At 38.2% G+C, this 15,317-nt stretch overlaps 1 protein-coding gene across 14 annotated transcripts in view; it reads right to left on the minus strand.

Annotated features, from left to right (window-relative positions):
- The window catches only part of USP34 (ubiquitin specific peptidase 34), a 111,215-nt gene that overhangs the window by 26,759 nt on the left and 69,139 nt on the right, over positions 1-15,317 (minus strand). For 13 of the 14 annotated variants that reach the window (XM_064415639.1, XM_064415638.1, XM_064415636.1 and 10 more), the window contains 14 exons: positions 15,020-15,102; positions 13,895-13,935; positions 11,882-12,006; positions 10,565-10,717; positions 9,631-9,735; positions 9,078-9,133; positions 8,854-8,974; positions 7,460-7,643; positions 4,262-4,425; positions 3,209-3,274; positions 1,945-2,091; positions 1,796-1,852; positions 1,622-1,699; positions 864-958 (listed from right to left, as the gene is read on the minus strand). In XM_064415639.1, coding sequence (XP_064271709.1) covers positions 864-958; positions 1,622-1,699; positions 1,796-1,852; positions 1,945-2,091; positions 3,209-3,274; positions 4,262-4,425; positions 7,460-7,643; positions 8,854-8,974; positions 9,078-9,133; positions 9,631-9,735; positions 10,565-10,717; positions 11,882-12,006; positions 13,895-13,935; positions 15,020-15,102 — 1,475 coding nt within the window. The remainder of the gene's footprint in view (positions 1-863; positions 959-1,621; positions 1,700-1,795; positions 1,853-1,944; positions 2,092-3,208; positions 3,275-4,261; positions 4,426-7,459; positions 7,644-8,853; positions 8,975-9,077; positions 9,134-9,630; positions 9,736-10,564; positions 10,718-11,881; positions 12,007-13,894; positions 13,936-15,019; positions 15,103-15,317) is intronic. The other variant, XM_064415640.1, reaches the window with a different exon arrangement.

The raw sequence follows: 15,317 nt of genomic DNA on the forward strand, positions 1-15,317 counted from the left end.
ACTTAAATACAAAATTCAGCTCTTACAGTGCCCCAGAGCAGGGCAGACTGACTGCAGCAGGAAGGTGAAATTTAGCCCATTAAACAATTCTGTTTATGCTGTCATTGTACCTTGGAAGAAACAGCAAATTTACTCACATGGCAGGAACCAGCTTTCTAAAACAGTATCATAACATAAGCCATGAATGAACTCAACAATGCAAATCCCTCACTGCAGGGAGTTACCATCTTCCAAAAGACAGAGGCAGAACATCTCCTGCATTAAATCTCATAAAATTTGCAAAAATGATTTTCAAGTAAGTTACTCTCTCAGCCATGTCATTTAAAACAACAAGGTTTTCCAACTCTTACAAAGGAATTTCTTAGCTGCAATAACAAGACAACATAAAATTTTAATTTACTTTCTCTTTATAAGCAGACTTTGCAAAGCATGGAGACATTTTTAAAGCTACAAATTTTAATTAAGAATTCAGGGTGACATGAAACCTAAGCAATTATCCTGCATAATGAGTAACCAACCAAGCTCTGAAAGCATTTAGTATTTTAAGCCCAGGACTAATGTTTCTAAAGGTACTAATTTCTGGGTTTTTTTAATTAAATAAGGTCATGAACATTTTCCTGTGTCTTTTGCTAAGATACTTTGGATTCTCTCTTTTGGAAATTTGATTTCCTTCTAATTTCTGGTTTGCACAGGGATCCTTACAGTTTATTCAGTTATTATTATTCAGTTTATATCCTTATCCTGATATAAACTGAATGAAAGAGCAGTCCTGTTCCATCTAAAGGATTACTGTGATTCCCAATGGAATTCCAGGGATTTACTAAAAAGAAACACCAGGAATATTTATTTCTTCCTGGCCACACCTTTTCTCAGCCCGCACTTTCTTCCCACAGTGAGAACACGTGTACATGTTGTCACCTTCCAAGGTGTCTTTAATAGTTACTTCATCAAGAGATTCCTACATGGAAAAAAAAACAAACAAAAAAGGAGTTTACATTTATCTTGGATATTCATATCTTGTGCTTACATGGCCTGCCTTGCAAACCCCCCCCTTTCAATCTTACTTTGAATTTAATTAACATTTCCGTAAGTTATGAAAATAAAGCCCCAACATTTTTTACAGAAGAGCACACACCTAACTAAGAGAAGAGCTTGACAGGAAAAACAGTTCCTAACCCAGATACAGAATTAAGGAACCAGCTCTTAAAAATGGTACTCAGTATTCCAAGCTGTCTCCAAGAATTCAAATCCATTAAATTCAAATTTCAACTGTGGGAATAATAGTTGTTTAAAAAGCTTGAAAAAGCTTTAAATTAACTTCATAAGCAGTAGTACTTGCAAATGTTAAATCTTTTGTCATTTACAGTTCTCATGTAAAATGACCACAGTATGTTTAAAACAAATAAATAGGGATTATTGACTGTAAAACAACAGCCAATGGCTATTGTTGGCTCCAGCTGATGGCACACAGCAGTGAAAAACTAAATTACCTCACGATATCAACCTCAAAACACCCCAAAACTGGAGTGCAGATACAGCATTGACATCTTCAAGTGTGTGGCAGTGTTTTATGCCCTCTGTAGCTGAGATCTGAGACTCACCTCAGCCTGGCACTACTTACATAAATATTCTTCATGTCTGCCACCTGGCACCTCACTGTGTAGAACTCCTCGGCTGTCTGACTCACGTGCTCACAGTCCTGAACAAAGGCAAGAGAAAAGCGATGCAATCCCTTGTTTTGAGAAGTCAGGAAATAATTATCTTTAAAAGATCAGGCTAGACAAGGAGCACTTACCAAGGAAACAACGTTGTTTGTGATAACACCTCCAAACAAACTTTTCACTGTGTTTTTCTGTGAATGAAAGAATAAATACATTCTGTCAAGGAAATTTGAGCAAATCCCTAAATTCTCAAGCTCCCTTTTGCTCCCTCCTAATAACTCACCAGTTCTGGAGACATTTCCTCTATTTTTGTGATTAGGTCAGTGAAGAACTCAGTCATGTCCTTCTGCTCTCCAGTGTTCAAGGGCTGCTTGTCCATGGTGTAGGTTTTACAGAAAGGCCTTGGGTTGTAGGCCTTACATTCACTTTCCTTTGGATAAAAGACACCAAACAAAAGCAAATCAACCCAAATCTTTTTCTTTTCAAGTTGCACAGATGTACCACACACACACATATGAATATCTGTTTTAAAAAAGACATCTTTTACATACAATATGCTTATTAGGCAGGATAATTTCAAAAATGTTTAAATGTTTCTGCTGAAATGCAAAGCAGCTTTTAACTAATTGGTAGCCATTATCATGATACCAGTGAGTAAAATATCATTAGTAAAAAAGTATTAAAATATTTAGGAAATACTTCATAAAATAAATCATTAAAATAAAATATCTTGGCTGAAGATGTGACACGTGCAATTTCTGCATATCTGTTCAGACACAAAATCAAATGTGAGAACATCAGCTTGTATTTATGTATTTCTGGACATTGCTGACTTAAATCTTGCCAAGTGCTCAATTCTCATTCAGACTCCTCTATGTTTTCATCTAGTTTTCAACAGGATGTGTTCAGCCAGAGAAAAGAATGTGCAGTATGAAGCAATTCTTTAGAACCATCCCCATTCCACTGCCTTGCACACTGGGAATGCAGGACTCACTCACTCTGATCTCTTTTCAGGATGTACAGCAGGACAGCACCTCCTGTAAATATTGCCTTTTTTAGAAAAAAGTCTTGCTTCAAGATTTAAATAGTGGTAAGTCTTGCTATGACTTTCTGTTCCTCTATTATTTTCTGCTTAAGTGAACACCTAATTTAATAATTTCTGTGATTCATGGGAGGCATTACAAGTCAAGATTCTTTTCCCCATCTGTCTTCAAAGTGATTGTGAATTTATTACACAAAACCACTGTCAAGACACTCAGCTCTCCTCAGGTTTTTTCATTATTTCAGAATTTTTTCAGTGTTTTAACAGCAGTGAACACCTGGGGAACTGCTTTAATTTTGTTTGGTCCTGGAATCTCAAAATTTTGCTGCATTTCACTGGATTAATCTTTAAACACTGAAGCAAGGAAAATGCAATGAATAAGAAGAATGTATTTTATTTTATAACCAGGGAAACTTCACCTCCCCAACACCTTTACAATTTATTGAACTATGTACAAAGAACCTCTAAAATAGGACACTTTCTAAAATACCTCTTCCACACCTACCATTAGGTATGTAAACATCTTCTGCAGTTCCAGTAGAGTGGTCTTGTGTTTCATATCTTCTGAATACTATGAGAAATTAATAAAAGAAGACTTGATCTTTTTGCTTATTGCTTTCCACAAACATACATTAAAGAGATGTAACATCCAAACAAAAACCCAATTACTTTATTATGGACCATTAAGAAAAATGATTGTGTACAGGAATACAAAGTCTGTTATTTTCTATTTAGAATTTTTATATTTATTTTACACTTTTTTTGGCATGTCAACATTAAATCTGAGAATAAAATAACTCTACTTTCTATAAATTTATTGTAGCTAGGAGCTTTTGGGGAAGTATTACAAAGTATTAGTGGTTTTGGGATATTTTTTTAAATTCACAGATGTTGTGAGGGCTCTGAACAACCCTCTCCATAATGCATTTCCTGTGCAGACCACAGCTTCTCTTATTTAGCTTTTTATTTGCATTTATAAATGGCAAATCCAGAAGTTCCATGACAAGTACCAGCAATGAACAATAAGAGAAAATGATGAGGTCACTGGCAGTTAGGGTGTTTCACACACTCCATGTGCCCTGTGATGTCAGGGACCAAAATGATGCTTTCTCTCTTACAATAAAGAGATAAAAGTGATAACGTTGCATCTCTGGATGTCAGCCCAAGTGTGATAATTTACAGGACCTGCTGTACTTCTGGTAGCATGAGATAACTGCTCTGGGACTTGATAAACATTCCTGAAAAAACATTTCTTAACAAAATGACAAATCAGCAGTTCAGAAACAACAGACAATTCACATAAACCCAAACCTGAATCAAGCTACTTGAAAGCAACAGAAATATGACTTTTAGAACATTTCATTTCAATGCCACCTTAAGAACCTACATTAAATATTTAAGGAAAAAATCACTTCAGACACCATCCAACTACACAAAAAGCAGAACAAACCCTGAAGAAATATTCTTTATCTAGATGTAAGCCTTAGAAGTCAATGTGTATTTTTTCAGTATTTGCACGGATTCTGAGTGTGAATTTCTATCCAAGCCCCCCACTCACCTTTGCAGTGAAAATTGCTTGTCTGGCCTCTGGGATCATGTACAGCTGCTGAATAGTGGAGGCCAAGTAACACGTGGCTCCAAGGTTGGTTAAACCCACAAACCTGCACTCAGCACGAACGTCATCGTGGGGCCAATAATCCCACTTGTAAGGTGCATGGGAAGCTGTGAAAAGCAGCAATCACACAGAGGGAAAACAGAAAATTCAGAGTGCAGTTTGCAAAAATACAAATACAATGAAAAGCTTGATGTTCACACCAGTAAAATGTCACTGGTTATGCACTGTACATTTGCAGGCAGGAGCCAGACTGTGCCTGATCTTTAGGAAAATGGATTATATATTCCTTAGGAAAACCTTTAAAACCTCCTGCAACACCACTTTGGGCTGCAAGGGGCTCTCTGTGCTCTCCAAATGTCAAGTGAATCAGACTGAAATAGCTATTCTCTTTTCCTCTAAGCTTTCTATTCCTCTGAATTTCACAGCAGATGTAGGGATGGATTTCTTACACAGGGAGGCACCAGACAAGTTTGGCAGGGCTGAGTGATTCTTTCATGAGCCTTGTTCTGATATGGCTGCCAAGAAATCAGAAGAATGGCCAAGATCTTCTCATCTGCCAGTCAGGAAGATGGTAACCAGCTCAGACAATCTTCCTTGGTATCCAAGAAGTTGGACACAAACCCCTGCCATGCATCCAGCTTTGCTATTCATCCCCAGAGATGTCACTCTGAAAACACAGTGTGTCCCACAAATCATTCAGTGCCTCTGCTCAAGTATATGTTCAGATCAAGAGGGAAAAAGAATCCCCAAAAATAGTCTGGATTTATTTTACAATCCATAAAAGCTATCTGGGGTTCAAGACTTAAACTTTAAATCCTCAATTATTTTGTCCCAGATGAAAGACTCATTAGGGATTCTTCTCAATCCACACTATCAGACAGGAATTCAGGAAATATTTGGCATCCTCACATCTTCAGAGACCAGACGCTCAAGATTTTCTGTTGCACAACAAATAATAGTTGTAATCTTCATTTTGGCATTGGCACCAAAACAACTATTAGCCCTGAAGCTCCAAGGAGGGAAGAAAAGAGCTTTAATTCTCCTGTTTCAGCAAACCTCAGTGGTGTGACCTCAGGTTACCTGGGCTGGCCAGCCAGTTGAAACAAAGCTCCCTGCACATTTCACCTCCTAAAGGAGGTCATTAGCCTGGCACAGTAATCCAAAATTCCCTCCCTTAACTGCAATCCCTAAATGAGAGCATCCTAATTCACCCTTTTTGATGTTAAGGACTCAGCATCTCTCCCAGCCTAGAGCTCATCAAGCTCTAATTGCAAAGCAATCAGTTGACTCCTCTGTACTTCACAGAGCAGCTGGGAGGATCTTCCACCTCCTTCCATCTGACAGAGAGCAGGCAGGAATTTGACAAGGACTTTCTCAGGATGACCTTGTGTTCCCCACCCTGGGATTTTTTAAGTGACTGACTTCATTTGTGTAATAAAATTTTTCCTTCTCCATATGGATCTTAACTAGAAAGGCAAATTTGAGGCTCGTTGATGTCGATCTTCTTTATTCCTCACTGTTGTTATAGAAACCAGCTTTTTCTCAGGAAGAGATGGGGAAACTTGAAACCAAACTTGCCATGTTCACATTCTATTTTAAGCAAACTAAAGCTGAATTTTTTCCTCTCAGAATGACCATGCATTTCTTTATATTCCACCTTCTGATGATGCTCCACTGATAACACCAGACATGATCTTTAACTTGCTGGAAAGTGAAGCACCTCCTCTTTGAACTGAAGGGTTTTATCAGTCTTTAAAGAAGCAAAACTCCAAAATATTGCAAGAAATTTTATGAACAACTGAAGATACCTAAACCACTCTTCAGTGAGACCAACCTGAATGAACTGTGTGCCAAGAAAACACATTTAAAACTAAAGCCAGGATGGAAATTTCTAATATTTCCCTTCATGTTCCTCCAAAGAAGGATGGAGGGATAGGCCTAAGAGTAAAGTTTTTGATGACTAGTAAGATTAAAGGGATAACAAAGGGGAAAAGCCCAGTTTCAGTAATCTTTGGATCACAACAACGGAATAACAAACCCTTAAACAAATGAATATCACAAGTCCTGTACTGGGTGCACATCACAGAAACAACAGCACTGTGCCAGGTGTAATAAAATTAACATTCATGCAAATGAGAAATGCTGGATATGGAGCAGGAGCACAGAGCAGAGGGCTCTGGAGAACTTGGGATGAACAAAATCCTGAAAGAGTGTTTGGAAGAAAGAAACAACTGTGGTAAATGTTACAGAGGAATTACTGAGACTTGGAGAGAGGAAAACACTGATTGTTAAAAACAAATGATTGCACCTGGAGAGATACAGACAACCTCAGCAGCAGATAATGTGCTCATAGCAAAGATAAATATCCAATATTTTCATAAAATACGTTCTTCATAATATTTCTTCTGAGCACAGGAGACCTTGGAAGGCTCCAGGCATAAGAGAATAGAACACAAAGCATTATTATGATCAGATTTCTCTTTTGCCTGCTGAATTGTAAGGCACTGAAATCAATTCCACATATTTTAATAAATTACAGAACCTCAGGTTAGAGAAATTTAAACTGGCCATGTGAAAGGAATTCTAGCTAAAGCTAAAAATGCATAATGAAGTTTTGCAAACCAAAGATAAAATATTAACTAGCTTGAAATATTGGTGATTTCCACATTATACATAGGAACTGTGGCTCCAAAAGGCAGGAAGCATGGAAGCCAAGAGGCACAGCAAAACTGCTTTATGCAGATATCTGGGTACAGACTGAAGTCAACAGGCTCTGAAAACATGAGAGGGCTGCTCAGAACTCCAGTACCTCCATGTGGTTTCTACACTTTGGTTTATGTATAAATATTCCATGGGTCATGTTGGAAAGGAAAAAGGGAAATGAAAATCCAGCACAAGAGGATGAAACAAGTAAAATCCAGCGTTACCTGTGTGTACCTGTCATTTAAGAGCATCACACCCTCTAAATAAAAATATTTAAAAACAGGTGATATGGAAATTATTATGGGATTTCATTTGTTAAGTGAGCAAAAGATGCCAACACTTGTGTGACACTACTCCAGGTGACAGGGGATAAACATGGAGCTATGAAGTGGAATTCCCAGAGCAGAGGTAGGCCACAAAGACTCCCAAGGCTCTTACACTGCATGTGCTGTGCCATGACCCAGTTGTGGAGCAGCCTGTAGTTCTCCACTGAGCCTTTCACCATTTCCACCAGCAAGTCATAGGCAGCAGCCCTGGAGGAGTGGGACTTGCACTTGGGCTGCTGTCTGTCCTTCAGACTGGGCAGCAAGAACAGGAGGTTGAAGATGTCCCTCAGAAACTCCTGGAAAACAGTTAAATTGGCACATTGAGCAGCCTGAATGTGTTCTTAAAACATGAATTATTCTAGGAACTTCTGTAGACTTTGTGGACCTCTATCATGCAGAACTTTCTGACCTGAATACAAGTTCTGAATCACAAGTGTCAACAACTTATATTGCATAAAGTCCAATGTAACCATATTATAGTCTAAAGAGGAACATGCCAATTGGAAAAGAATCACAAAATATGATTGGTTTTATGATTGATAACTTGACAAACCAGACATGGATTTTCAGTAACATTCAGGACTAGTTTCTCAAGCTTTTCTTAAGCTTTCCATACATCTAAGCTACAAAAACCTGACCTTTGCACACCTCTATTTTAATTTCCACATCCTCCTCCACACTGCATTCTGTGAACTGAATTCTTACTCTAATTTAATCTGCAAGCTCTCCCTAAGTTAAATACACTTATCCAGTAGAACAACAGAAGCAGTCTTTTCAAATGCTGTCAGCAATGTCACATTTGGACAATCAAATTACCTTCAGGGCCTTTTTATGGCAACAGAATAAACAGACAAGATAAAAACAACATCATTAGGCACCAGGGCCTATTCTTCAGCTGAAAAGGGCCACTAATAAGTTCTGTAGAGCTTACAGAAAAAGAATCAATCTGAAGTTGTTTTTACACACAATTTGCCTTTTTTTTAAGACAATGTGGTTCTCAAACACAAAATAAATAGTTTTAATATAAATAAAATAGCTTCAATATAAATAAACAGTTTTAGGATCAATAAAATAGTTTTTTAGCAAACTTCCCCTGCTTCACCACTTTTGCACCTTCCAAGCCCAGGTGGAATGTAATAATCTTGTAACAGATCTCTGCCACTGCACAAGTGTGGAGCTTCAACTGTTACTTTTAGATCAGACTGCCCAGGATCTGGTCAAAGTCAGCTGTTGTTAAGGACTTAAACCAGTTAATGCTGATCAACAGTAAAAACATTTAAAGACAATAAATGAAAATAAATAAAACTTCAGGGATGGAAGAAGTCTATCCTGGAATTACACAGAAAGGGAAGGAACTGCATGTGCTCCTTGTTGATAAAGGAGTACGTGTGGGTTTGTCCATCATCCTAAGGCTAGAAAACCTTTCACATATTGAGCCCTGCAATCAGAATGTGGTGAAAAAGGCAGCATTTTGGTCTCTCAGTGGCCCTGCAGTGCCCTCCTCACCTGGCCTTCCCGAGAGAACTTGAAAGGTGGTTTGTGCTTAATGACGCTGGTCGCCAGGCGCAGCAGCCCTGTGAGCCCATCATCCTCCACGTTCCCATCCTGATGGTCCAGGATTTCCCTGCTGGATACACCCAGGGAGAGAAGGAATGTCACAGCTCTGCCCCACTAACAGTGAACCCAGTGTAAATTCCAAGGGACACTGCTGGGGACACTGCAAAGCTCACCTCCGAATGCAGTCAGCAAGGTGCCTGGCCAGGGCATCCAAATCCAGCAGGGTTGTCTGATTCAAAATAAAGAAAATGGAATACAAATGGGAAAGAATTATGGACTTCTTTTGGAGGAAATGTTATTAGTGCACACAGAAAAACAGAGATAATTAAAACTCATTTTCAGGCATGCTCTAAGGTAAGTTTTCTGATTTATGCTAAGTGCCTGTTAACTGAATTTAACTCTTTCAGCTTTAATCAAATACTTGATTAGCTCCTCCTTGGAAAACACTGGAACTATCAACAGTGTAATTATCACAGATAATTGCACTATTCCCATGTCTGTGACCTTCAACTAAGTTCACTTTGTGTGTTATAACAACCCCCCCTTCTTGACCCTACAGAGTCACTACCTGAAGCTTCCAAGAGCTACTAAATACACATCAGAGTAAACTGGGAGATGGCAAACATCCAAGAGCTGCTCACAGCAGTCCATCAGAGCTTAACAAAAAATGTCTGAAGACACAAATTAAAAGCATTAAACATTGGTATGAATGCCAGGCAAACCCACCTGACTTGCATCTTTGACATGAATGTTATCAATCAGTTTGCACAGCAGCCAAAAATACTCCTTACAACCAGGTCGCAGCACAGTTTCCTCTTCATAATCCTCTATCTGTGGAAAGAAATTGCTTTTGTTCTGAAGTAGAAGCCAAAATAACTGTATTAAAAAAGCACAGGGAAGCCAGTAACTGTGTTACAAGAGAATTACTTTCTTCAAGCCTCTAAGGTAAGTATAAGAACAATGTATTTTACAATGGTAACAGTGTCTGCTCTGTTTTTCTTCTGCAGTATTTATTAATTTTCTTGAAAAACTGTCAGGATGATCTGTCAGACCTGTAAAAGATTTGTAGAATAGTGTGGAGTTCATCCCACCCACTGCAAATCACAAAAATATTCAGGATTAGACTAGACAAAACATGAAAAACTCGGGCTGATTTCAACTACTAAATACATTTCTAATTTTAAACTCTCCTGAAAAGCAGATAAATATTGCAAAATGTTCAGTTGACTGTTTTAATTTAACTCTTTTTTAAAATATCTCTGTATGTGAACACTGAAATTTAAGAACAAGAGCACTTCCCAAAAGCTGTCCTGCATTTCTCCAGGCACAGCCAAGCTGTAAATTACTGCAGTGTCACAGTTTAACCATTTTTGGAAAGTTTCTGGAAACATCTAAAGCAGAAGCCTTCATATCTCTGTGTATCTGAAACAGTATGTCAGACACAACAATGTGCTACCATGTTTAGTTTTTATATTTTATATATCTATATTATATAATAAGTAAAATATATATATTAAATTATGTTTTTGTATTGTTATATTTTTAACTTTTTTTATATTAATTTTAATTTTTTTCCTTTTTATATTAATTTTTTTTTTACTTTTTTATATTAATTTTAAATTTCTCAATGAGAAAGTCTTCTCAGTTCTCAAATTCTTACCCTAATTGGTTTCAGAGCTTGAGCATCAGGGAGAAATTTCAATAAAGTTGATGCAGCCAGCAGCAGAAAGGAGCGATTGATTGAGTCTCCCCCATCCAGGCCAGAGAGAGACAATTTGTACAAACCATTGCAGGACTCGTGGCGAACTGCAGTCTAGGAAAAACAATGAAATTACTTGATTACAAACATTCTTTGAAGATTTTTTCTTTTGTATGTTTTTCTTTCATGGGTACATAAACTCTTCTCATAGTATCTAAGAGGTTATCAGGGTTGAATGTGTCTTTCTAAAACAGGGATTATAAATAATGTGCATTTAAACTGCTTACAGAAAAATGCAAATTATGCTATTTTAATTAAAAAGATTCTTTCTTTGTGCCCTGTGTCTCAAGTTATGTATTTTCCATGGGAATGGCTGCAGTGACTAGAATAGAAAATATCACATTTGGCAAATCAAGGAAGTCTATGTGAATCCTGAATTTACCCTTACTCTTTCATAACTACTAATTAATTTAATTTCACTAGAAAATCTATTTTCTTCTTCCTTTTATTAAGAAAAATATCCACAGTGTAATGAAGCTTTGGAACTTTGCACTCTCTCATTTCCAGGGATTTTAAATGGAGCCAGGCTGTAAGCTTTTTCTGTGCTTGAGCAATAAAACAACAGATTAAGAATTATCCCATCATGTCCACCTTGCACCTTTAAGTGATCACCAGTAAATACAAAAAATTTCTATTGTGAATATAATTGATGCAATTTTTAAGCCTTCATTCCATTCAAGCCTGTAGAACATCTTCAGTCTAGCTTTAGTAAAAAATTAGTCTGGCTTTAGTAAAAAATTAATCTAGCTTTAGTAAAATTTTGGTCTAGCTTTAGTAAAAAAATTACTTAAAGCTAGACCAATCTTTGGTCATAACAAAGATTTTTATATAAATTCTCATTCCTCTCATTCCATGATTCTAATATAGAAAAATAAATAATAAAAAAATCTAATAATGTAAAAAACATAATGGGGGAAGTATATTTCAGCTAATTCAAGTCAGGTGGCATCACCCAGAAATTTCAACAAATGACCCAGAAATTTCAACAAATGACAATGAAAAAATGACCTTCAAAGAGAAGCCAAGGAGAAAGGTGAGAGTTTAAAACCTGGTGCCACTGAGCACAGGTGCCACCTTCCAGTGGTCACTTCTTAGCCAGCACTGCAAGGAACTTTAGCAGATCTTGCCACTTTTAGCAGGAAAACACATCCTGGATGGAATGGCAGCCCAAAGGTAATGACACTAATTAGGAAAGCAGCAAGCTCCCCATCACCATACCTCTGGAATAAGCAGGGTGAGTTTCTTGAGCCAGTCTTGCAAATGGTCACTGTCAGCCAGACTGGATTTCACCAAGGAGCAGCAGTGAGCCCAGCTCACCAAGAGCCACATGGAATAGTGAGTGACTGCAAGAGGAGCAGAAACCCACTGTCAGCACAGCACTTCTTCAGCCCAAAATGACATTTATTTCAGTCACAACAGGCAAGACAAAATCTCTTTTGGTACACAGGATACAAAAAACCTCAGAGTTTTACCAATATTCTGATTAAATACTGATCAATGTACTGATGATGACCACCCAATTAGATTAAATATTACCAGTGAGGGGCACAGTATTTTCCTAAATCTCTACTTGACCTGTGAGCTTGTGCTTTCCAACACATCTTCACGTTTATTTCCTGTTTTGTACTGATTCCTGTGGCCATGTCTGTGTTGGCTCAAACAGAAGTTCCACTGCAATCATCCTGCAGCCCCCAAGTAACTTTGGAAATTCTCAGCTAGTGTCTTTGTAATGAAATCAGAATGAGAATTCTGCAGTGTTTCAGACTCCATCCAGTGTCACCTCTCCTCTGGTAAAGAGGCCAGCATACTTTCAAGGACTACACTTTCAAACATCCCATTTTTGGAAGGCATTATCAACAGAGAAACCATTTTTCCTCTTTCATTATTTAGGAGAGAGACTGCCAGCAGCAAGAGCCCAAGCACTGATCTATCACATGAATGGCAGCAATTTCTGGGGCCAATATCTACTGGGATTGACTTCCAGTAAACAAGGCCTGAATACCCAATTACAGATGTGACCAAGAACAGCTTTTTATGGGATAGGACCCCAACTGTTTTGACAATGAAGTTTTTCCTTGTGGAAAATTTTTAAAAAGCTGCTTTTGGAATAGAGTCTAAATTTAATTTTTCAGGTGCAACCAGAGTTTATTCCTGGTAGCCCCTTCATCTTCTACTTAACCTCCACCTGAATTTCCAATTTTCTTTTTTTGCAAATTGTTACATTTTGATAGGATCCTGCCTGCATACCTCTGCCATTGGTTATTACTTCAGGATAAAGTGCAGTGTGGGACTTGTCTGAGTTTGCTGTTCTCCTCATTGATGCAACCTGAGCTGAAAATTCTCACATGGAATTTCTGCCACAAGCCCAATAAGAAATGTTTTGGCAAGAGGGAAGCAGCTGAAAAACTGAACAGAAGATGCTTCCAACCACTGCCCCAGCTTCACTCCCAAAATAAAACTGAATTTTCTACTTTCCTAGTCTTGGGTAAAATGTGGGGATGAGGGGCAGGAGCAGGAATGGGGGAAAATCCAGATGAGATTTAGCCTGGAAAGAGGACTGGGAAAATCTCAATGAGATTTCAGCCAGAAACAGGAGCAGGAAAAACCCAGACAGGAATTCTCTGGGAAACTCAATTGGGGGATAACGTGGACTGGATTTCACCTGGAATTGGGCTTGAAAGAAAACCTGACAGGATTTCTCCTGGAATTGGGATTGAAGGAAAACCTGATTGGATTTCACCTGGAATTGGGATTGAAGGAAAACCTGACAGGATTTCACCTGGAATTGGGATTGAAGGAAAACCTGACTGGATTTCACCTGGAATTGGGATTGAAGGAAAACCTGACTGGATTTCACCTGGAATTAGGACTGAAGAAACACCAGACCGGATTTCTCCTGGAATTGGGATTGAAGGAAAAGTGGACTGGATTTCTCCTGGGAAGGGGCTCAGGGAAAAACCTGGACTAGATTTCACAGGAAATCCATATGGGGGAAAACATGGAGTGGATTTTCCCTGGAAAGTGGTTTGGGGAATAACTTCAACCAGATTTCACCCTGAATCCAGAGTGGGGAAAAAACCCAGACTGCATTTCCCTCAGGAACCAGGGATATTTCCTTGGAGTAAAACGATTTTCCAGCATTCCAATGGTGGAATAAATCCAAATAATAAATTATCATCAATTTGCCATCCCTGTTATTAGTTCCTGACACAGCTGTTTTGCAGCACTGACCTTCATGCCTTGACCTGTGATCAGACTGAGCCTTCAACACCCTGATGGGAAGGAGAGAAAATAATTTGAATTTTATCACAGAAGATACCAGATTAGCACTCAGAAATACAAGTACACACAAGGCACAGCACAGTTACTCTTAAGTTACCACTTGGAAAATCACTCATCTTAAAAGGATTCATTGCTTGCAGTATTCAAAATTAGCAACAATAATAAATTTATGAAAATCTTCAAGTCACCCCCATAAAGCTTTACTGACTACAAGATTAAAAGCCAAGGAGAAGCACCCACAGCCCCTTCTTTATTTTATCCAAAACAGAGATGTCAGAGCTAATAACTGACCCATACAGAAGAAATCTAGTTTTCTTCATAAAGGAACCACACTCTGAATAAACATTTACAAACTTTAAATGTTTATATTTATTTACTTCCATTTTTATTAATTACAATAAAAGGTTATGAAACCAAAAATATAGCATATATACTTAAAAATTTTTCCTGCAACTCAACTAGAGGTCAAAGTTAAGCAACTTGCAGACTAGAAATGTTCTGAATGTCCTTAACAATCTTTTAAAAATATGGTAAAACAACTATCCATCACTTGGAATCAATTCTACAACACCAATGTAGCAAAAACCTGACCTCCCCAGCATCAGTCTGCCTGCCACAATGCAGCCTTACACAGAATTGCTTTTCTCAGGACAAAAAGGCAACAGGACCAAAATCTCCAATAGGTCAGATTTTGCCTTCAGTATCAGCAGGATGGGAAAAATAAGTCAAAACTGACAGACAACTAAGCAACATGAAAGTGAATTTATTTTAATTTCTCCTTTACGCTGCCTTGAAATTAAGAAGGCTCTGGAGAAAACCAAGAAGGGATTTTGAGAATTTACATCATTTATACTTTATACATCCATGCCTTACACCCTGACCACAGAGTTCTCACCCCTCTCCTCCCTGCCAGTGCAGGAGGTGACTAAGAAAAGCAAGTCTACAGCCTCTGGAGCCGTGTCTGACGTGGCTGCCAAGGGAGCAGAGCTGGCAGAGCCCTGGGGTCCTGACTAAAGCAGCGGTGAAATGCGCACACTCGATCGCCTTTATCACAAAAGTAAGAAGATGTTGTACCTAGGTGCCAAGTTGTCATATGTATAAGCAACTGACATAAGTCGCTGAATCAAACTGGTTCCCTGGACAAGTACAAGAAACACCTTTAAAAATTGAAGTCGAAAGAAAAAAAAAAAAAAAAAAAACAAGTTAATATAACAACAAGCTTTTTGATCTGTTTTTCAATTATACACACTGTGTGAATCTAAATAAACCCACCTGTGCAGAGGAGGAGGGCCAAAGGCAAATCACAGCATCTTCACAGTTAACAATTTACTGGTTTTATTAAAGCAGAGCTAAAATCCCATGTTTCACTGAC

This window comes from Passer domesticus, chromosome 3 (assembly GCF_036417665.1).
Source record: "Passer domesticus isolate bPasDom1 chromosome 3, bPasDom1.hap1, whole genome shotgun sequence".
Classification (NCBI taxonomy): Eukaryota; Metazoa; Chordata; class Aves; order Passeriformes; family Passeridae; genus Passer; species Passer domesticus.